Raw genomic sequence first — 24,533 nt, forward strand, 5'->3', positions numbered from 1 at the left:
ATAATCTCGAATAAAATTAAAGGGTAACACTAAAACTAATGATGAACATAAATTATTTTATACATTTGGGGATTGCAACCCCAATCTTTACACCAGGGGCGTCGTTTGGGGGTGGCAGCCCCCCCCCAATAATATGGAGAAAAAATATTGTACATCTCATGCCCTTTGACTATCCAGATATGGACCCCTCTTGCCCCCCCCCAATAAAAATGCTGGAGATTTGCCCCTGCTTTACACTAAGTTTAACCAGTGCTTAATTGAGAATATTTTAGAGTTGACAAATATAATAGTTAAGGTCTAGGTATTTCATTCTCTTAGCAATTTGATAGTTTTGTTTTGTTTTTACTTTTTATCACTTTATTCTTTTGTAATAGTATTCATTCTCCAAGCGCTAAAAAAGACAAACACTTCTAGTGTAAAGGACAGGCAACAGCCCCCCCCTTCATACATAGGATAATTTATATTCATTTTAAGATTTAATGTCGTATTTTATTTTATTTTTCAGAAAAGTCCTTTAATTCTTTTTGTGCTTAATAAATCATCTATCTATGTGTCTCTTTCAGGGAGGGTAGTTGGAAGATGTTATAGTATTATGCCAATGCGAGCCAATTGTAAAACAAAAACAACCAAACCAACAGCAAAAAAACATTCCGGTAGCGATTTTTTTTTCTGAAGAGTGCTGTCGTTTTTCCTATACCCAGCCTCTGTTCCCTTTGATTATGAAGTCAATAAAGGATGGAAAAAAATGTTGGCTTCTTGGCGGGAACCAGGAGTGGATATAACTAAATTCAGATTCGAATTTATTTCTCTGTTTTGGTGCACACTCGGTCCTAGGGCTTATGGATATAATTTTCATGCCAACTGGAGACGTCAAATTTTTGGCCCTATATTTGGACGTCATGATTCTTTTTGCCTTTTAGAGTGTAATGATCAAAATTTCTCAATGTCCATAAGCTTCTTTTGGTCTCTTAACTGATCAATAGAATCAAAAAAATAACATTCTGGATGAAATGTTTGTTGTTAAAAGGGTGAAAATGTTTGTTAAAAAGAGACCTGGTAGATGGGATAAAGCACAAAAATAAATTTAGTTTTAAGTTTTTTTTGCGTATTGGGGTCTTCTTGACCGAGAGACTTACATATGGACAAGAGACTTAAGCTGTTTAGGAAAATAAATTGTTTGTTCCCTTTTTAGGGCCCCATTTTCCGGTAACTTTGCCTCCAACCGATTTTTTCTTGCGTTAGGGTCCCCTTGGCCCAGGGACTGACACGTGTAATATTTAGAGACACAAACTTTTTTAGTCTATTTCTTGCCCTCTTACGCCCTCTACTCTCCCCGATAAAAATCTTTTCCCAGAAAATGATTTGCGAATGTTCGAAGCCAATCAGACAGCCAATACCAAACATGCCTGCCTTTATTCTAAAACCTATTTGTTTAGTAATGGGCAATTTGCATTATTTACGGCCCTTGCCCCTTAAGCTGTTGAGGTCACGTCCTTACTGTAGACATACTTAACATATCTTTTGACTATTCAGAAGGTTATGTTTATATGATCGCCCTCTAAACACTTTTAGCTCTTAAAGAGGACAATAGAACTTTTGATTTCATCTCGAATGAGCCTCCTTCAAAGTTTTTTCACCCTTTCCATAGGAAGTGACTAAGAAACAAATATTAAGTGAGAAGTACTTGCTCTTTACTAAGTCCATGCCATTTTGGTGACTCTGATTCCTCTACTTTTATTTATCAAATTGAGGGATATTCTAGATATAACGAGATACCCCCCCCCGCCACTCCTTGCCTTAACGCTGAAGTTTGACTTTTGCATAGCAATGCTCGGAAAACGAAGTACGTTCCTGAAAAAGGTGAACCCTAAAGAATTTTCAAGACGAGCCTGAAATGCAGAAAACGGTAGTGGTACTCCTTCTATGTATCCACTCTTTTATATACTGCTACTTTGGTTAATGCTAATGAAATAAAATAAACTAGGATGACTATATAATAGTTTAGGAACAAATTTGGGCTATATAATTGCACATTAAGGGGGGGGGGGCAAATCATAGCATATATTAAATACGTAACCTAACCTAGATACCTCCCCTCCCCCCCCCCCCAAAAAAAAACAAAACAAAAACAGCACTTTAAATATCTTATCCGCAATTAAAACCACGGTATACTTGTATTTCTCTACAGCGGTGTGTTGAATCATCCTGTCAAAACGGGTTTTTCATTGCGTGTTTAGTTTGAGATATATAAAAGAGTGGGTATATCGAAGGTGTATTACAGTTTTCCCGTTGTTATCTCAAAATTTTTCATGGGAAGGGGTGTTATTCGAAAGATAGTGCTCGTGAGGAAGTGCTCTCCTTATTGTTCGAAAAGACCTCTCACGGAAATTTCAAAAATTTTGCCGGAAATTCGGCAAAAATTGCAAATTTTGGGGCTTTGGACACCTCCTCCTGAAAGTGTCTCCTGACCTTCTATCTCAGTATTTTTGCTCGATAACATTTCGACCAGAAAATAACAGGAAATCGGTGGCACAAAATGTTTGAAATTTGTAGTTCCCTTTGACCCTATCTGTAGCTGGTATGCTATGTGCATAGTATTAGGTATGCTATGTATTGTCTATCTTAAAATTTTTGCTCGATAATATTTCCGCCCTATTCTGGCCGAAACTTGATTTAGTGGCACAAAATGGCAAACATCAGTTTTCTGCAGCATGATCTGTATCGTCATAGTTAGTGCAATAGCGCTGCCTAAGTAAAGAGCGATTTGTGCATAATGTTTTTTTATTTATTATTATTATAGGCCAGAACACTTCGTATAGAAGGAATTATCGTAGAAACTTCAAAAGAGGCTCATTTGATTGGAAATTGCAAGTTCCAGTGCCTTTTTAATAATCGAAAGTGATTAGAGGGCAACTAGCCCCCACCCCATCATTTCCCAAATACATCCAATCAAAATTTTGACATAGCCATTTTATCCAGCGTTATTGAAAGGTCCATTAATTATGTCTTTGAAGATTACAACCCTCCCCACAGCTCTCAGGGCAAGGGTCGTAAGTTATGTCCCGGGGACATATAAGGTTTTATGGAAAGGGTGGTTGTATAAACTTCAGGGGGCTGATTGGGTTGGAAGTCAGAAGTTCTAGTGCCCTTTTTAATAGTCGAAAGCTATTGGAGGGCAACCAGCCCCCCTCTTCCCCGCCACGGCCATCATTTCCCCCAACAAATCGAACCAAAATTATAAGACAGCCAATTTGTAAAGCGTATTTGAAAGATCCAGTAATTAAGTCTTTGGGGATGGCAACCCTCCACGGCCCTCAGGATAACGGCTATAAGCTGTACTAGTTGCCTATTGTTAAAACTTAAGGTTTTTCTGGAAAGAGTGGTCATATAGACTTCGGAGAAGGCTCATTTAGTGTAAAATCCGAAATTCTAGCTCCCTTTTGAAAAGTCAAGAGTGATCGGACGGCAGCCAGCCCCCCTCCCCACGCCCTTTTTCCCGAAATTCTTCCGATCAAAAATTTGAGATAGACATAAATGAGAATAAAATTTGTATGTGGCTCATTCAATTGGAAATCAGAGGTCCTAGTATCCTTTTTAAAAGTCCTAAGTGATAGGAGGACAACTAGCCACCCTCCATCTTCTTTTCCCCAATTGCATCCGATAAAAACTTTGAGATAGCTTTTTTGATCAAAATAGTCTATAAAAAGGCCTTCGGGGTTGAAACAACCCCCTAGAACCCGGAGACAAGAGTTGTAAGTTATTCCCCGAAGACATATAAGGTTTTTATGGAGGGCGTGGTCTTATAAACTTTAGAGGAGGCTCATTTAATTGGAAATTGAAAGTTATAGTTCCCTTTTAAGAGTCAAAAGTGATAGAGGGCAACTAGCCTCCCCCTCTCCTGATGCCTTCTCACCCAAATGTATCTGATCGAAATTGTGAGTTAGCCATTTTGTTAAAAAATAGTCCAAAGAACATATAACAAAGACTCTAGAGTTGACACAACCTACCAGAGCCCTGGAGTAAGAGTTGTAAGTTATGCCCTGGGGGGCATACAAGGTTTTTTGTGGAATTGGTGGTCGTATGAAATTTGTATAGGGCTCATTTAATTGGAATTTGGAAGTTATAGTGCCTTTTGTAAGAGTCAAAAGTGAATTTGGGGCAACTAGCCCCCCATCCCCTCCCTCAAGCCCATCATTTTCCGAAACAAACATCCAATAAAAAATTTCAGACATCTATTTTCTTCAGTTTTCTTAAAAGATCTAGTAATTATGCCTTTTGGGATGTCAACCCCCTCACAGCCCCTAGTGTAAGGGATATACGTCAGGTAATTTATTCACTGTTTAGGTATAGTTTATGTTATTGAGAAATGTATGCATGTTTGACCTTTATTTTCCAAAAACACAAAGAGCACTTTGGTGAGTCTTTCAGAAAAAATTTCATAGAAACTTTTAAAAGAGCTAATTTGATTCAAAATTAAAAGTTTTAGTGCCGTTTTTAAGAGTAAAAAGAGATTGGAGGGCAAGCAGCCCTCCTCCAAATCCCATTCATTTTCCTAATACATCCAGTCGCAATTTTTAGACATCCATTTTGTTCAGCATAATAGAATGGTTTATCACATATGTCTCTAGGGATATAGAGTATGTCAACCCACCACAATTTTTACAATTGGCCCATTGTGCTTTAAAACTAAATGTTACTTTAAAACTAAATCAGAAGGCACTGTGTGTATGGTTGCCAAAAAGAAACCTTAGCAATATATCGAGAACGACTGGGTTGTATTAAGATGGAACTTTCTGGGCTACTACTGTTATTACTTCTGCTCTTATAATTTAAATAAATCAAAAGAGTGTAAGTGTATCCAGGTTGTCAAAGAGCATAGATAGAATGTTTTTGGGAGTGAGATTAAGTTTTATTTTTTAGGTCAAATTGAGGAGTTATGAAATTAATTTAAACAACACAATTTGTGTCGGGATTTAAAATTGTTGAAAAAGTTTCTTCAATATACAAATAGCAAGTGAAACTATGGATTCTTATAGAAAAACAAAACAAAAAGATATATGGTTGCCAATAAGAAACCTCAGCAGTATGCTGAGAACGACTGGGGTTATTAAGTTGAAACTTTCGGGGCTACAACTATTACTACGGTACTTTTGTTCTTGCAATTTAAATGAGTCAAAGAATGTAAGTGTATCTAGGTCGTCAGAGCATAGATAGAATGTTTGAGGAATGGCACTAAATGTTATTTTTCTGGTTAACATGATAAGGTATAAAATTAAATCAAACAGTACTATTTTTTCAGGATTAAAAATTCTTGAAAAAGTTTCTACAACATACACATAGCTAGCGAAACGATGGATTCTTATAGTAAAAAAAAATTAAAAAGAAGTAAAATATTAAATTTTTCCCATGAAAAAGACTATGTCAATAAAAAATGAACAGAAATTAATTTTTTAAAAAATTCCACAAGACAAGTTTTTAAAAGAAAAGTAAAGAGTTCCAGTAAGCCAAACATGAGCAGAAATAAATTCAAATAATTTTCTTAGCGTAAAACTACCACAAATCACCATTAAAAAAATAAATGAAACTCAAGACGATAAGAAATTACAATAAATGAACGAGTCAAGCTCAAAACGAGCAAAAATTAACATGAGTAGGACTGACAAACCCCATGCCTTCTTAAGACTAGAACATAATTTGCACTTTACTGAAAACAAATTACATTATAAACGTTTTCACTTTTTTTTACTTTAATAAATGAAAAATTATTAAAACCTTAAGGAATAAATGTCTATATGTATATTAAACTGACAATCTACGGTCTTTTTTTTCTTTTTTTTTATAAAGTGCAAATTATGTTCTGTGCATGAGAAGGCATGGGGTTTTTCAGACCTACTCATGTAAATTTTTAGACCTCAAGAATAAATCCATTGAGGAGTAATCTGAGGAGGGAAAAAGAAATTCATTTGCTAGTACTACTTCTGAGGACCGATTGTCACTTACTGCTATTGACTGGCGAGCGGTCAGTGACTCACCACTCTTTCTAGAGACGATGGTTGCCCACCAAAGCTGGTGGGCAGGGTTCTCGAGAATAAGGACGGAAATTAATGATGGACATCCTGACACTGCCGTGGAAGATTCGTTTAAGAATTGAGCAAAAAGATGTAGTTAAGCTATACCTCAAAATACCCTGCCAATAATGGAGCTAGATTAAGGTTGGCGATATGGGCAATGTCAATAAAACAGAACCAGGGCAAGAAAGAAGAAACAGTTTTCGTTACCTGACGAAACAACGAGCCCTTCAGAGGCTACTAAACGTATTTCAATCAGAGTGATGAGCAGTCTCAGCCAAAGCCTGAAAGACCAGTTCGTTCATTAACTCAGGTGCATAGTTTGGAAGGTAGATAACATGTTAGTTTGAGGTCGGCCGAAGTTTTGGAATATAGAAGTGCATGGTTTTTTATTTTAAAATTGCGGTGTCAAGGGCTGTGGGCCGAAGCTGCGTGAGAATTTTAGTTTTTTTTTGTTTTGTCTTTAATGCTGCTTTTCTTTATTCTTCATTTACTTCTTGGTTCAACTTCTTCTTCTTCTTTTCTTCTCGTCTTCTTTTTTTTCATTGAGCTCAAAATGTCTTATTAAGGTTTATTCAGGTTACATGTTCTTTATTCGATTTCATTTACTGATCTGAGAGCTTTTCATCAATTATTCTTATGTTTTGGGTTGATTCATTTTGTTATTTTTTTTTTTTTTTTGCAGTACACGCAGCTTGTGGGCGGTGACCAGACTTACGGAAAAGCTCATGCACTGTACCACTTATGCAAACCTTTTCTAGCCTTTGAAAATGTAACAGATTATCAAATAACAATTTGGGACATTCTACAGCCTAGTAAGTTAAAATTTATAGTATTTATAAAATTTAGCATTTATAAAATTTATGTATCATGAATTTTGTCAAAATATCCTCTTTTTTAATTTTATCACTTATTTTATGTTGTGTTTTTTGTGTGTCTGAGACTTTTTTTCTCACTTATCTAGTAAATACATATACAGGGTCAATGAGTTACAGACTTATGAGACTGAATTTCATCTTTGCTGACACCATAGAATTTCAGGAATAGATATTAATGTAGTTTTGTAAATAATAGTTTTTGTTGACTTCTGAAGTCATTTACTATCGGAAAAGACAGTGTCAAGCCCCAAAACCTAAAATGACCAAAGGACTGTACTAATGTCGCTACAATTACCGACAACCCATTGAAGTTCCAAGCTAGCGGAGGCCAAACTACCGCACACACTTTTTTCTCCCCCCCCCCCCCCTCTGACCAAAGCTTCATACTCCAATCTATCTCAAGAAGTGTCTATGTGAATTAAACAGTTTATTATAACCTCTTCCCTCTCCATTGGAGGACATCCAGTTCGTCGTTTGGCCCAAGTTTGGCTGATTGGCCATTGTTTGGCCGATTGCCAAAAAGCATTAGTTTTAGTAGCATATTTTTTCATCCGTAAAACATTGCCTAACCAATGAATTTTTTTGTATCCCTAGGGACTGGGATCGAGCCATAGTTGGCATGCAGATTATTGTTCAGTGTACAGTTATTTAGGAGTGGCTTAAACCAAAAATTAAAAATTGTTTGTCAATTTCTTTTAGAACCTCTTTTTTTTAATATTTCGAAGCGTCCAGATTTATAAGCATCCACTTTTTACTTTGGATTCTTACTTTCATCTCAATCGCGAGCAAGGATTTCAATGGGGTCCTTTTTGGTATTTCTCAAACGTATTCTGGGAATCGACAGGTCGTACACGCATTTTGATCTTTTGGGAAACTTATTGCTGGTATCATATGCGATAGCAAGAAATAAAATTGTCCTTGAGCAGTATCATCACCATGACTTCAAAAAATAAAATTGTCATTGAGCACTGTCATCAGCATGACTTCAAAAAATAAGGTTGTCATTGAGAACTGTCATCAGCATGACTTCAAGAAATAAAGGTATCCTTGAGAACTGTTATCACCATGAATTCAAGAAATAAAGGTGTCCTTGAGAACTGTTATCACCATGAATTCAAGAAATAAAGCTGTCCTTGAACACTGTCATCACCATGACATCAAGAAATAAAGTTGTCCTTGAACACTGTCATCACCAGGACTTCTAATATTTTAATCTTATCTTCCTAAATGATCTATCTTCCTACTCTTCCAAACTTTTTTCAACTACGAAAAAAAATATATGATCTCTTCGCCATTCAATTTTTTATATCTCCACTGCAACTACCATTCTCACTAATAATTTTTTAAATAACAGCCAAGTTCATACCTGTTACCATTGTTTGGTCACACACAATTTTCACATCCAAATCATTGCTGATACGCTATATTCCTTCCAACGTTAGCTTGTAGACGTAATAACAACTTGAGTTGAAATTAATACCAGTATGTAGAGTTGGGCGATATTTTGATTAATCGATATATCGATATTTTTACTTTCGATATTCGATATCGATATTTCGTATCAGTTTTTTGCTATCTCGCGGATTTGCCGAAGTTCACGTAGATAATTTCGGAGACCACAATGCGTTTCCATGACGATAAATAAAAGTTCAAATAGGGATAAAATCCTTTTAATAGACACTGTTTCACAAACAGTGATAGAAATTCACAAAAAATACCAGACATTTCGGTCACATATGCAGTGACCAGATATTCGGTCACTGCATATGTGACCGAAATATCTGGAATTTTTTGTGAATTTCTATCACTGTTTGTGAAACACTGTCTATTAAAAAGATTTTATCCCTATTTGAACTTGTATTTATTGCCAAAGTTCAGTAGTGCAAATGGTAAATAAAGGATATTTTGTATAACTTTTCTTCAAAATTCAAATAGTATAAAATCAATCAGTAAAAATAAACTTCGATTACATAAATGAATATAATAAAAATCCAGATTTGGAATTATTCGGGCTCAGGAAAAAGAAAAATAAACTACTGGCCATTCAAAAATATCAGTATGTCAATGTTCTTCCCTGAGAGTTGGTACCACCGTCCAGTGACTATCTGACCAGCCTTGGAAAACACTCTTTCAGAAGGGACGCTGGTACGGGCACAGACATGAATCTCATTGCAATTTCGCACAAGTGTTTTTGGGATCCCAGAGCACGATACGTCCACCACTTGAGTGGACAAGTTTCTCTTGAAACTGTTCGTTCCCTATTGAAAGTTTGCGGAGCCATGATATATTCGGCTGCTGTCGAAGTGTGTCCTGCATTGACTATAAGGACTTCATCATTTGAAACCCACAAACTGGCTTGATTCTGATATGACTGCATCGCCGGGACTGCCATGGTACTTGTATCTTCTGATCGAGATTCAGCAGCCAGAAAGGCCAAATCTATCTTGTTTGTAATTTTGTTTACAATTTGTAGAAGATTGTCAGGTGAAATATACATTTTCTTGAAACGCGGGTCAAGATAAGTAGCAATTGCGACGGGTTTGACCTGACCAAGGGTTTAAACCTACAATGCATTTTATTCAGCAAAGCTTTTCAAAGTTCATCAGCCACATCTGAGAATCAACCAAAATCTACCTGAACAAGGTAGCGTCTCAAAATTTTAGACAAAAGGCAGGCCTTTCGAGATGGGGGATAGCTTTCAGAAGAGAGATCAATAGTAGCCTCTTTAAAGGGTGTAAGCACCGCAATCACGTTTGAAATAACACCCCACTCACTATCAGTGAGTATGAGGTTCACTTTACCGAGAAGCGCAAGCAAGCTTGTTACCGACTCTTTCAAATACTGTAGACTACGCAACATAGTGCGAAGCGAATTCCATCTAGTGGTCACATCAGATTTAGTTTTTTAGTGCAAACATTGTTAATAGAGATTTGAACCTGGCGCAACTTGTCGATAGCTACAAGATTACGTCTGAAAAAGCTGACAATATTTCTAGCCTTTTGGACGAGAGGCAACAATTCAGCAGTATCATTAATAGCGCCCCCCACATCCAACTTCGAATATTTGCGAAGCACGAAACATGTGTCCATCCTGTACCTACTTGCGATGCAGCATCCTTTACGGCCCGAACTACATTTGCTCCATTAACAGTTACTACAGCAAAAACCTTTTCATTGATCCCCCACCCAGTGACAATTTTCATAAGATGAACCTTATTGGCATCAGCAGTATATGTTTTTTTCAAACTGAGAAAATTCACCCCTTCCGATCGGCTAGTTTAGCTTTGAAAACATTCAAAATCCGAACTTTTCATTGCAAAATTATTTGTTGTGAACTTTTTATTCTCAGTCGGTAATAATTCACACGTATCTGACTCGGGAGCCGAAAGTAAATTCTTGCGAAAAAGATGCCAGGGTAAGATGTAAGATAAGGATAAATAAAATTCAAACCTGCAAAGAATCTCGAAGGTTTATGCTGAAAATTTGCAGAATTTTCATGTGGTGGATTTTCCGAAGGAAATATAGGGGGTTAGAGACCCCTAAGAAATACCAGTTTCGATATTTGATATCGATATTTGGTCCGGTATATCGATATGTCAATATCGATATCAAATATCGCCCAACACTACCAGTTTAAACTTTTCTGGTGAAAGGTGCTATGGAATCAAGTACCTTTTTTTACGGACTTAATATAATTTAAGGACTATTGTAGAAGAGATTAGTCACATCCACTTCTTGAGACAGGAATAAGTTGCAAAATTTCATCTGTTTACAAGTGCTTTTTATTTTTAATTATTGAATATTTAGAAGTGTGTCTTAAGGTTTGATTGACTAGGGAGTGCATAAATGTAGTAATTAGAGGAGCCTTCGTGTGCAGTTCAGTTTTAGTTTAGGTTTCTGTCAGTTTTTGGTGATTCATTGAAGCTTCGGAAACATTAGACTCTGTAATCTCATTTTGTGCCTTTGGTTCAGAGTTCAAATTAATTGCTTATGAAGAGATTTCTCGATCACACAGTATAAAAGTCTGACGGTATGTTCTGGCTGTAAAGATATGCATTGAGGGCATAGGTGAATTTGACTGCTACGAAATATGGAACTGTAACACGTAGATCCAGGTCAGGATCAGAAGCCTCTGTTTGGACTTTACAGAGTCGCAACCAACTTAATATGGTTGCAGAAGGATTTGCTCAAAGAGCAAGGAGGTTTACATCGTACCGTTTCGGTTCATACCACTGTTTACCGGAAAGACGTAGAAGCATGTTACTGTTGAACTACCTACAAGAGGAGACACCCTGCACTAAGCTCTTAACGAACAGCTGTGTAAGACGCTGTACCTCCGTATTGAATAGTCGCCAAGGAATGCTATTCCTGAAAATCTGTCTGTTTAGTGTTTTAATAGAAATTTCAACAGACAACTCAAGAGAGGAAACATCTGTAAATGTTTTACTTATGGCATATCAGGCCCTAAGTTTTCTAGGGGTTTGATGTCCTTAACTTTGTCACAAAAAGCGTCCATCGGTTCTGGTTTCGCAATTAAAGATCCACAATAAAAAAACATCCCACTAAATCCTGGGATGTTGTCTATTTGTTTCTGCAACTGCATGCAAAATTTATCCGATTAGATACTGTTTCCGTAGGTAATATCTTCTGACCAGGAACTAATTGACTGCTCCCTTAAACATGTTTGTCATAGGCTATGTAAATAAATTTCTATTATTAACAAAACTTGCTTTTCGGCATGAGTGCCTTCCTGTCTACATACCCAGGGGCGTCGTTTCAGGGGGGAGGGTGGACAAGGGGGGGGGGGGCAGTTACCCCCCCCCCCTCCCCAATGATTGGAAAAAATAAATTATAAGTTGGATTTTATTCATTTGCATTAAACATGGATGGTCTTATTTCTGAAAATTAAAACCCAACTTGATTAGAAAGTCAAATATTATTAATAAAACCAGACATACACCTACGAAAGGTTAGGTAATCTAGCTCAGAAAAATCCAAAATAGCAAACTAAACATCCCAAATCATGAGTTTCATGCAACACACATCTACGAAAGGTTCAGGAACCTAGCTAAGAAAAAGTTATTGATAAAATCAGATGTATTTTAAACTGGGATGTTCATATTTCTGAAAACTAAAACCTAACTTTATTTTAAAATATGCAAAAAATGTACCCAATTATTAAAAGAAATCAAATATTATTAATAAAATCACATGTATTTTAAATATGGATGTTCTTATTTCTGAAAATTAAGACCCAACTTTATTAGAAAATCAAATATTATTAATAAAACCAGACATACACCTACGAAAGGTTAAGAAACCTAGCTAAGAAAATGTTATTAATAAAATCAGACATACACCTACGAAAGGCTAGGAAACCTAGATCAGAAAAGTCCAAAATAGCAAACTAGACATCCCAAGACATGAGTTTCATGCAACACACATCTTCAAAGGTTATGAAATCTAGCTAAGAAAATGTTATTATTAAAATCAGATGTATTTTAAACTGGGATGTTCATATTTCTGAAAACTAAAACCCAACTTTATTAAAAAAATATGCAAAAATGTATCCAATTATTAAAAGGAAATCAAATATTATTAATAAAATCAGATGTATTTTAAACATGGATGTTCTGAAAGTAAAACCCAACTTTATTAGAAAATCAAATATTATTAATAAAACCAGACATACACCTACGAAAGGTTAAGAAACCTTGCTAAGAAAATGTTATTAATAAAATCAGACATACACCTACGAAAAGTTAAGAAACCTAGCTAAGAAAATGTTATTAATAAAATCAGATGTATTTAAACTTGGATGTTCATATTTCTGAAAACTAAAACCCAACTCTATTAAAAAATATGCAAAAAATGTACCCAATTATTAAAAGAAGTCAAATATTATTAATAAAATCAGATGTATTTTAAACGTGGATGTTCTTTTTTCTGAAAATTAAAACCCAACTTTATTAAGAAATCAGATATTATTAATAAAACCTGACATACACCTATGAAAGGTTAGGAAATCTAGCTCAGAAAAGTGCAAAATAGAAAACTAGACATCCCAAATCACGAGTTTCATGCAACACACACATCTACGAAAGGTTAAGAAACCTAGCTAAGAAAAGTCTAAAATAGTAAACCAAACACCCCAAATCATAGATTTCAGACAACACACTCCTATGACAGGCTAAGAAACCTAGGTCAGAAAAGCGTTAAATAGTAAACCATGCACCCCAAATCATAGGTTTTAGACAACACACATCTACATTCGTTAAGAAATTTTTTATGCTTTAATTATGTTTTATATCATTCTAAGACATGTAAAAAAAAAAGTTGAAATAAAATTATCATGTTAAAAAATAAACTTCAAAAAAATATAAAAAACGGGGGGATGGGCCCAAAAAGTTGGAGTTGAAGGGGGCCTTGGAGGTTGGGAGAGAGGACCTTGGAGGTTGCGGTCCTTGGTGGCTAGGGTCATTGGTGGTTGCGGTCCTTGATGTTCAAATCTATAAGCGTCGCACTAATCCCATATTGTTAGCTTGTTCATTCTAAGACATGTAAAAAAAAGTTGAAATATAATTATCATGTTAAAAAAAAATAAACTTTAAAAAAGCATTAAAAAATGGGAGGATGGGCTCAAAAAGTTGCAGGGGGCTCCTTGGAGGTTGGGGAAGGTCCCCCTTGGAGGTTGGGGAGAGGGGACCTGTGAGGTTGAGGTCCTTGGTTGCTAGGGTCATTGGTGGTTGCGGCCCTTGATGTTCAAATCCATAATCGTCTCACTAATCCCATATTGTATACTTGTTCATTCTAAGACATGTAAAAAAATTTGAAATAAAATTATCATGTTAAAAAATAAACTTCAAAAAAAGTATAAACGAAAATTGGGGGCGGGGCCAAAAAGTTGGCGGGGGGCTCCTTGGAGGTTGGGGAAAGGGGAACTTGGAGGTTGAGGTCCTTGGGGAATAGGGTCATTGGTGGTTGCGGTTCTTTATGCTCAAATCCATAATCGTCTCACTAGTTGATTTCTTAGGATTTCTAAGGATTGTTTTGAATTTCTTTATTAGTATCAACTTTTTAGTATACTAGAATGTTAAAGCATATTTTATATTGACAACCCTGCTTAAATGGTACTTGTGTATTATACAGAACACAGTCGAGAACCACCAAAATAAAAAATAATATGTATCTTTTAATAGAGTAAGCATTCCCTGAGATGCCTTACCTTATTCGTTTCTACTTTCAAATTCCCTAAAATGTCAATTAATCTCTGACGTTTCCTATGTTCTGGCAACTGTGCACAGATACATTTTAAATTCCTATGAAGCCTTCCAAATTTATAAACATATCTCATGGAGAAATTGTGTCAAACAGATATGTTGTCCCGTTAGTATTTCTAACTCCCTGATAAGAATATTCACGATGTGAAATTTCCTTATCTGATGATGTCACATGTCCCGGTCGTTGATCTTGTTCGTACACGGATTCTAGTCCTCTGATTGGTTGTCATCTTGTTAGTTTAGTATGTTAAGGGCGCCCTCTTGTTAGTTCTGTGCTATAAGGTCTTCCCCTACTTATAAAATCGTTTTTTGAGATGCAGTGAAGGTAAGAAGTTGCATGGGTACCTTATTCTTTTTTACAGTTTAGCAAGTGTGCCATCTCCGAACTATGATATCCCAGCAAGTTGACAAGCTCTATGTAGTTGCCCCCGTCATGATCGTTTCCTTGAAAGGCCAGTTATCGCTTAACGAGTGTGATAATGATATCTGTTAGCATTCTTACGATTTTCCGATTTCTCTCTTTTTTTCTCTGCTTCAGCGTCTTTGCTCCGCTTTTCTTTGTCGAATAAATATTGCAGCGAAGCCATGCATTTGAGTCAAATGACTTGATAACTCAGACATACTCACACGGGTGCTATCCTTGAGGGGGAGGGATTTCGTTTAGATTGCTTGATAAAAACACAAAAGCGCCCACTTCTACTGTAATTTAACTTATGTCTGGAGTTGGAAGCAAGGACATGTCCAAGATGTTTATTTGAAGGTCATTAATTTTTTTCGGCGGGGAGGGGTTAAATTGGAAAAAAATTCTAAACCGTAAAAAAATAATTATATGCATTCTTGTTACTTTCTTACGAGTTGACAAAAATCTTAGGAATATGGAGGGGAACCCGGTACCCCTTCCCCCCCCCATTGATGCGGCCTTGGCTAGAAGCTTCATATCATTATAGGTAAGATTCCTTGTTGATTGACTGCTGATACTTGTAATTTCTTTTTTTAGCACCAAATCGAGTGAAAGCCATGGTTTTAGAATGTCTAAACTACTATGGCTTTGTTAACTTCATCCAAGGAAGTGAAGATCAATCATTTTTTATCGAATCACTAAATTCATGGGAAGAAAGAAATATCAGAAAAGCAGAGCATGAAGTGTTGTTGCAACACTTGATAAACGAGATTGATCGAGAGAAAATGAACAGAGAAAAAGATCGAATAACTAAAGAGGCCATGGAGAGGCAACATGAAAATCTACAAAAAGAAGTAAAAATTTCAGGTCTTTTTTGGTAGAAGTTCTAAGTACTGATATTAGGGTTTACATTTTGTTAATTTCATATCTTAGTCAACTGCATCTTTATGATAAAAATTTATTTTGTCTCTTTAGAATTCTCCCAAGACTTTTGTTTCTTACATGCCTGAATATAACCACTTTTTTTAGTCTTTCAGTTTCGAAATCAAGTGTTAGGAAATCCGTGGGGTTTCCATCCTTAGCTTGGGATCTTGGAAGAAGCATTTGTAGAACATAATCCTAAAAAGGATATTAACTATAACTATATAATATTTTATTCAATATCTTATTGTGATTTTTTTGGGGGGGAGGGGGGGTAGAAGTACTGAAGAGTGACCTCAGGGATTGCACTTCCGGTTAATTGGATATCCCAGCTAATTATGTCTTTTTGATAAAAAAAACTTCATTCTTCCCTGGGAAATATGAAGTTTTTATATCCCAACATACGTTACTTTTATACCAGAGTAGGAAAAATTTTTTTTTCGCCTAAAAAGGCGAAAAAAAATTGATGACCCTTCAGCCAGGAAGTGCGATGGGGGGCTGGGGGCCTGCCATCCTGTGCTTTTGCACGTCCTTCCCCACTCTATTTACTTTTCCCTTATTTATCCAGTTACCCATTTAGAGCTGGGTCGACTGTAGCTGAGTTTACAAAGTCACGCCTCTGGTCCCTGTTCTAAAGCAAATAATCCGTTACACCAGGACCGAACCTGTGTCCGTCCTCATGGACAAAGGATTTCAAGTCCAGCGCGCTAAGCACTCGGTCAGGTTTTTAGGAAGAAGCATACATAAAATATAATCCTAAAAAAGAATATTAAACATATATGTTTTTTATTTCACATCCTTGAGTTTTTTTTCTTGCGGATTTCAGAAGTTCTGAGTTTTGACTGATATCAGAGTTTGCGTTTCAAATAATTGAATTTCTCAGCTAACTACACCTTTTTGATAAAAATCTTCTCTTGTATTTGGAGAATTCTTTAAAGATGCCTTTCTTTCATATCGGAGTACGACCTCTTTTTTCGATCACCCAAAATATGAGTGTGAACCACCATAAGCCCCAAATTCACAAAAAAGTAGTAATTTGTGGGATTCTCTCCAAGGTGCCATTCTTAAGACTAAGTAAAAGACCGAAAATCTAAAAACAGAATGACAGAAAAAGATACAGTAAAGTTTGATTAGAAGACGTTTGCTGTACTTTCTCCCTCTTTTATACGTCTTTGCATACCCTATCTATTTTTGTTTTATTGTTTTTTTTTGTTTTTTTTTTTGTAACTAATACCGAAATAGTCTGCTGACGCAAATTCGGAAGTCTTAAATTACGACACTGGTGACGTTGCAATTGAAAGTACTGTATTTGAATAGCAGGTTTTGAACTAACTTGGCATAGCAATTATGAGTTATGGAAGAAATCTGATTGTGCTATTGAACAGAGAACAAAAAGTGGTACTGACAGGTTTTAATTGATAAAGACTGTTATTGAAAAGATTTCTTTTTTTATTGCCAAAGGAAGTTTTCTCAGGCAATTGCTTAAAAATGCTGTTATTCGAACACATACTCAAAACTCCCGACTTATTTTTTGCAATTAGTATGAAAATTCATATTAAAAAAAAATACTAAAGACTAGATTCAGTTTTAAAAATAACAAAAAATTCTTCATAATTAAAAATAAATTTTACGGTTTTTATACAAAAATTAAAGGATAGAAAATGTGATCACTTGTTCAAATTAAGTAGGCTTAGTACAAAAAATCGTCATATATCATATATTTCGGATGTGAAAGTTTTAAATTCTTTTCTCAGTGTAATGAAATCTACCAAAAGCTTGGTGTATTAAAACAATATATATTGTAGGTAAGGCTCTACCTAAGGGGGTGGTACCAAGTTTGAACCTCCCCCACTCCAAATATGTGTCCGACCTGTAAAAACATAACTAGAACACATAAGTAAAATATTATGCTTTTTTTTAAGTTTTTGTTATAAAGCCTTCCCCCGAGCAATAATTCTGTATACGTCTTTGCTTATAGGGATAGTAATACGCTAAGAATCTGAAAGATATGTGAATGGTTTTGTTTCATTTGCTTTTCTCGTGGACCGTATTTAAACATGTTTGATACTGCAGAAGTAATGGCGGAAAATGGTCAATCAACTTCAATCGAAATAACAATACAAAGGTTAATTTCTAATAGAGGCTTTGAATCTGAAGGTTGGGATCACACTGTTGTCGTTCAACTGACCTGTTCCATGGCTAGGCCACTAATTGATTTAGCATTACTGTTCTATGTAAATCTTCGTTCATACATTTGGTTGGGTCAGTTTCAGAACGTTTAAGGATAGTAATGACATGATTTTGATTCACTCTTTTACCAGAGAAATTCTCTAGTAGCCTACATTCCTTTTTTCTGTGCTAATATCCCTAATAGAAATAACTCGAAATTTGTTAGACAAAATAAAACGTGATTAAAACTAAAATGCTTGAAAACTTGGATTTTATATAATAAAAAATCGTAATGTACAACATTGATCCTGGACCGCCCAATTGTTCCAAAAACGGTACAGATGTACGTTATTGGTGGCCCTGGATAGAAAGAAGAGAAAGAGGTGAATACTCATGATGTTGCTTATACTACACTACTATTTAACAGTTTCTGCATATTTATATTAAAAAAGATCAAACGTTATCTAATAAACTATTTATTATTTATCTAATTTCAAACCAGAAAAAAAGTTCATAAACAAGCATATAAATTCAAGTAATTGTCTGGGGGGGGGGGGGATATATACAAAACTATATATACATATATGTCGAAAATATCACAAAAGTTTACAAGATTAGGCTATTTTTATGGCAATACTATGACGTGATCCTTAGCTTTCAAAAAATATCTCCATTACTTTTTTTTCGGGTTTGTGTATATAGGAAATATTGTGGAGTTGGTGTGTCTTATTCCTTAGTAAAAATGCCCACCCGACGTAATTTACATCACAATAATGATATTTGTATGACAAATTAGACGTATTTATTGGTTGTTAATAATAACTTTATTTATCAATATATATATACTTATATACGTAATTATAAATAAAACTTATTTCTGTTGACTTGAAATATAGAATTATAAATCAAAACACGTGATTATACATTGTCCTTAACGTCAGCTATAAGAAAAGTGTAATGAAAGTTTGTGTTAAGTACAGTTTTACACAAGTTCCATCTAGATTAACATGGGGAAGTGTAAAGTTTCAGCTCCCCCACCCACCCCGCCCGAGCAATAAAAGTAGCCTAATGTTTGTGGTGTTTCCTTTCATTTAATGGTAGACGTATTCATAGGTGGTTAATATTATCTGTAATTACTAATCATGCATACAGCATACAGCAAAACTCAATGTTGCTTACATAAATTATGCGATTTTAATTTTAAAATGTGACCACGTATTGTCCTTAGTGTCGGCTATCAGCAAAGTGTGATTAGTTCTTATTAAAACAACGTTACATTAGCCCTATCTAGACTAATAAAGAGAGGTGCAAAGTCCCCCCCCCCCTCATCCGTCTGAGAAGTGAAAATAGTCTGACTTTCATTGGTTTGTTCTTTCGTTTAAGGGTGATCGCAAATGTTTTCTGTTTTTCTCCTGTTTGCCTTTGATAATTCATACCTTCAATAATTTCTCCATAAGTTTACAGGACCCAACATTCAATATAGCTTATTGTGATCACAATTGATTTTCATCACTAATAACCAATGAAAATCATTCATATTGGAAGGGACTGGTTATAATTGGCTGCCAGTGACAAAAATCAGTTACAATCGGTTGTGAAAAGTTATATTGAATGCAGGGAAGATCACATATATTATTATAACAATGCCTCCCGCATAACCAAAGTGGTTTTAGCTCACCCATTGCAGGTATAATGAAGGAACGGCGTTGGCTTAGATATGTCTCCAGGAGGCATAAATACATTTTCTTGAAAAGGTATTCCCTGGAAGGTCTGTTCCACTCATTAGGAGGAAGCAAAAAGGCGTCCCAGTTTATGATGTGATTAATAGAGCTGAAATGTACGCCAACGTGTCAGTCTCTAACAACTTACCATGACAAAACTTGGTTGCGGTGTCTTTAAGTTTTACTCCCATAACAAAGTCTTTAAAGGTCAATAGTATAAACAGGTTTCTCTTACAAAATAGGCAACATCATAAAGGCACGACTCTTCACATACCATAAAGTAGAAGCTATTCTTCTTCAATCTTGGGAGATAAAGTATAAATAGATCTGAAACAATCTGCATATGTCAATGTTAGAAACTACTCATGATATATGCTTTAAACCTTTTTTTTGTATAGCACTTGCATTTCCAAATTACAGTTCCACTTTTTTAAAGTAAGAACTGAACTTTTTCTTCAAGATTTCTTTTTGTTCATGTTTGATTTACGCATGACACGAGTAACTTGATGGAGAAGGCAGTACTACAATTTCTACTTAGAATTCACACAAGTGATGATCTATAGCAGCGACTCAGGGAAGACATTGATCCAACATTGATCATGTCAAAGAAAAGTAATTTGATCATGTCATGTTATGTCATGTCAGGGATGATCATGTCAAAGAAAAATTTCTACTTAGAATTCACACAAGTGATGATCTATAGCAGCGACTCAGGGAAGACATTGATCCAACATTGATCATGTCAAAGAAAAGTAATTTCCTATCAAATTTTGCTAGAATAAACGGGTGCGGTAGGTAAATTGTATAAAACAGGCTTTTTCCGAAGAGATTGAGTGTTATAGGCAAGGACGCATCCATTATTTTTGTTCGTGGGGGAGGGGGTAAAAAATTTAACGCATTAAAATTCTGTTTATATGCATTTTGTTACGTTTTATGAGTGGGACAAAATTTTGAGGAGCTGCAAACCGTGTAACCTCACTCCCCTGGATACAACACTGTCTATAGATAATATTCTCGTGGTCGTATGTTTTTTATGTTAAGTGTGGAAGGATCCGAGACTGATTTAGCACAGTTGGCAATGTGACATCTATCAGTGATTACTAGACCCCAAATGTCTGTAGAATTATAGTGAGAAATCCAAAGGTGATTTAAATTTTCCGTGTACAGAATGCATATTATGATTGGCCGGCGAAAGGCTATATGAATGTAAAGCAGTGTTGGCTCACTCCAAACGGCATTTTTGCTTCTATTAAAATTTGTAAAGTAGGTTAAAAGGCTGGCAAAAAACAGGGCTATACCTTTTTTGTATTTTCATTAAAAAAATCCTCCTCCCCTCCCCCCACGTTTTCGCAGGTTGGTGCCACTCTAAGTTATCAAGAAATACTTCTTTTTTTAATGCGAATTTGCTTTCAAAAAGACATAGTAAGGGCTAATATGCTATGTTTCTTTGAGGCCCTCCCTATTAAGAGGCATAAGGGTTGTTACTACTGGTACTCATCGTGGCACAAATCCACCTGAGGGTACTACAGCTCAAAGCTCTGTTAGTTTCTCGGCTGTATTTAATTCAAGAGGTTCCATTAGATCAAAAATGAGTTGCAAGTTTTAGGCATAGTCCTTGGAGTTTCCAGGCTTCATTATGTCTCCTTTCCGCGTAGGTCAGCTGAGCCGCGTCAGCCATGTTATTTTATGGACAGAAACTCGTTTTGGTGTCATCTTTGTATGAGGGCGTTAATTGGTGCATTACTTTAAGAATTCTCAGGAAGTAAAAATACTATTGTTATGGTTTTTCAGTAAGTTTTTGTTAACTTTAATAATTTTTATAGTTGTAATTACTATTTTAGTAGGTAATAAAATTACTTACTAAAATTACCGATTTGAAGATATTTGGTTCAATTATAGGTGAAAGCTCTTACCCTTGAGCAAAAGTCCCTGGAAGATGAGAAAGCAAGTATTAAAGCAACTATTATAAAACATCAGCAAGAAAGTGATGAATATGATGAAGAAATTAGAAAGGTACGTCTTTACTTTTTATAGTGGAAATTTCCTAATGGCAACATGATACTTAAAGCCAACAATCCTCGCCATTCCATAAAATCATGTTGAATAATAAAGAATTGGATTTTATACTGAGCAATTCTGTTATAATTAGTGTTGGGCGATAATTTGATTAAATTATATAGCGATACATCGATATTTTTGATTTCGATATTCGATATATCGATTTCGACATTTCTTACCACTTTTTTTTTGCTCAGATTAACTTTAGGATTCGGCAAAATTCAATAACATAGCAATTCCAAATCCTCGCCATTCCATAAAATCCTGTTGTAATAGTGTTGGGCGATAATTTGATTAAATTATATAGCGATATATCGATATTTTTACTTTCGATATTCGATATATCGATATAGAGATTTCGATATTTCTTATCACTCTTTTTTGCTCAGATTAACTTTAGTGTTTGGCAAAATTTAGTAACATTCAATAACAAAAAGATCATTTTATGCAATTTTTTTTTCAAATTTCGAATAAAATGCATAAAATCTTCTATTGCATGAACGAGTATTACAAAAACCCTGATTTGGAATTCCTTGGGCTCAGGATAACGAAAAATAGGCCACCGGCTATTTTTGGCTATTCAAATCAGCAACATTTCATTATTTTCCACTGAGAATTGGTTCAGCCTTTCAGTGATTTAATAAATAAAAAATTGTTTTTTTTTCGACTGAAAGTAAGGAGCAACACTAAAACTTAAAAGAACAGAAAGTGTTCTGTATATGAGGGGTATAACCCCTCCTCAATGCCTTGCTCTTGACGCCAAGGTTTCTTTTTGTATTTAACAATCTTCTTACTCTAATAGACGGCTCTTGTGTTTCAGGAGTTTTTTTTTAAATATTTGGGACAAAGTTAAAAAATAGCGTAAAGAGCGAGGTATTGAAGAGAGAGATTTGCCCTCATTTACGTGATAATTTTTGTTCTTTTTAAGTTTTAACATTGCTCCTTAGATTTAGTTGAAAAATTAGTTTTTTATTTAATTTCTGATCGTTTTTGAAATAATTCCAGAAAATTCACCTTTTATGTCCATGGAAAATCCCTCCCCCCCCCCTCCCAAAAAAACTCCTCCTTGGAAAGTTCCTCTCGCGTAAGATCCCCCATCCCCCAGACAATCCCATCCTTGCTGAAAACTCTACCAAAAAATTTCATGCGGACAATGCCGCCAGGAAAATTATTTTTAGCCTACTTTCTTTTGAAAAAAGGATTATTTATCTTCTAATTTCTAACCGCTTTCAAAACATGCCGGAAATTTTCCCTCCGTGGAAAATTTTTACTGGAAATTCTCTCCTCCCAATGTCTCAATGGAAAGTTTGTTCCCGTGAAATTTCCCATGGAGAATCTCTCCCGTGGAACCCGCCCCCCCCCCTCCAAGAAAAAATCCCCCGGACATCGCAACTCTTTTGAAAGTTTTCCCTGGGCAATTTTCCCGGAATATCTCCATATGGAAAATTAAATTTGCACAGAGAAAGCAAATCAAATAAAGAGAATGTTGTATAAGAATTCTGGTAAATTCCCCCGTGTATAGTTTCCCTTTGATAGTTCTTCCTCGTAAACTTCCCTCACCATGGAAAATTCTCCCTTGGAAAATCCCCCCACATAAAATTAACTCTCCCCAGAAATGTCTGTTTACTTCCCAATAACAAAAACCATATGTAAACACTAGACAACTTTCAAAACTTACAACCCTTTTCTCCACGGACTTGCAAGGTCGTGTCATCCCCAGAGGCAGGATACTCGACCTTTCAACTATGCTGATTAAAATGGCTATCTCAAAATTTTGACCGGATGACTTTGGTAAAAAAGGAGCATGGGAGGAGGGGGAATCTAGTTGCCCTCTAATCGGTTTGGTCACGAAATGGGGAGCTAGAACTGTAATTTCCGTTCGAGCGAGCCCTCTCCTGGTTTTTTATGACTATTAGTTCGATACAATCATCCTTGCAAAAAAAAAAAATAACAAAACAGAACAAATAAACACGCATCCGTGATCTTTCTTCTGGCAAAACTTACAAAATTTCACATATTTTCAGATGGAAGCTAGAATCCATTACAGTATGGTTCTCTGATATGCCGAATCTGTGATTTTTATTAAGATGAGTTGACTTTTTAAGGGCGTTCCCGCCCTTTCTCAAAAATCAAACAAATTTCTTCAGGCTCGTAGCTTCTGATGGGTACATAAAACTTGATGAATTTTATATATCTGGAGTCGGCAAAAAATCCAATTCAGTTGATGTATTTATTATTATAAAAATTCCGTGTTTTACAGTTTCGGTTGCTATTTGGCCGAGTTGCTCCTTACTTAGAGTATGTTGCCACGAACAATTTGCTTAGCTAACCAGGCTTGGAATCCATTCTTAGAAAGGACATTGGTGGCGGGTATGGACAATAATTTTTGACAACTTTGTATAGGTATTTCTGAGATCCATATTACAAGACTTCCACGACTTAAGTGGCTCAGTTTTACTTGGAACTAAAGACTCCATACTGAAAATCTAGAGAGCTGTGACAGATGTAGATGATGACGAAGTTTGTCTTGCATTGACTACTAAAACTTCATCGTGTGATCCCCAAAAACTGGCTTGATTCTTGATTCAGCACTTGTATCTACTGATACAGGTTTCAGCAAGGCCCAATCCATATATTTTGCTATTTTACTCTCAACTTGGAGAAGATCGTCCGGGGTAATATACAATTTCTAGAAACATAGATTGAGGTATGTGGCAACCGTGAAGAGTGTGATATGAACAAGGCCTATAATTTTGGAAGGTATTTTATCTAGCCAAGCCTTTTAGAGGTTCTCAGCAGCATTTGAGAGCCCACCCTCGTTAGACATAGTTTGAGAACGGGCTATGCCATCTTATGGCTACAGTTGTGCATGCTGTGTATCTTCTTATATCAGTCAGTATATTGAATAGGTTATTCTTCTTCGCGGCCATTTTCAAAACAATTTCTATGTTGGATCTTTTCTGCTGGACGTTCACTGGTAGATACCAGAAAAATGCCGAAAGAAAATCGTTTTCGATATCGATATTTACGGTTTGATAT

The 24,533-nt window shown here is 35.7% G+C and overlaps 1 protein-coding gene across 2 annotated transcripts in view; it reads left to right on the plus strand.

Annotated features, from left to right (window-relative positions):
- Positions 1-24,533, plus strand: part of LOC148944155 (uncharacterized) — a 131,171-nt gene that overhangs the window by 71,042 nt on the left and 35,596 nt on the right. For both annotated transcript variants that reach the window (XM_089100036.1, XM_089100035.1), the window contains exons 3-5: positions 6,754-6,883; positions 15,223-15,479; positions 21,336-21,449. In XM_089100036.1, coding sequence (XP_088956162.1) covers positions 6,754-6,883; positions 15,223-15,479; positions 21,336-21,449 — 501 coding nt within the window. The remainder of the gene's footprint in view (positions 1-6,753; positions 6,884-15,222; positions 15,480-21,335; positions 21,450-24,533) is intronic.

Source organism: Artemia sp. Qi Xiang Cuo, chromosome 14 (genome assembly GCF_049724085.1).
Source record: "Artemia sp. Qi Xiang Cuo chromosome 14, ASM4972408v1, whole genome shotgun sequence".
NCBI lineage: Eukaryota > Metazoa > Arthropoda > Branchiopoda > Anostraca > Artemiidae > Artemia > Artemia sp. Qi Xiang Cuo.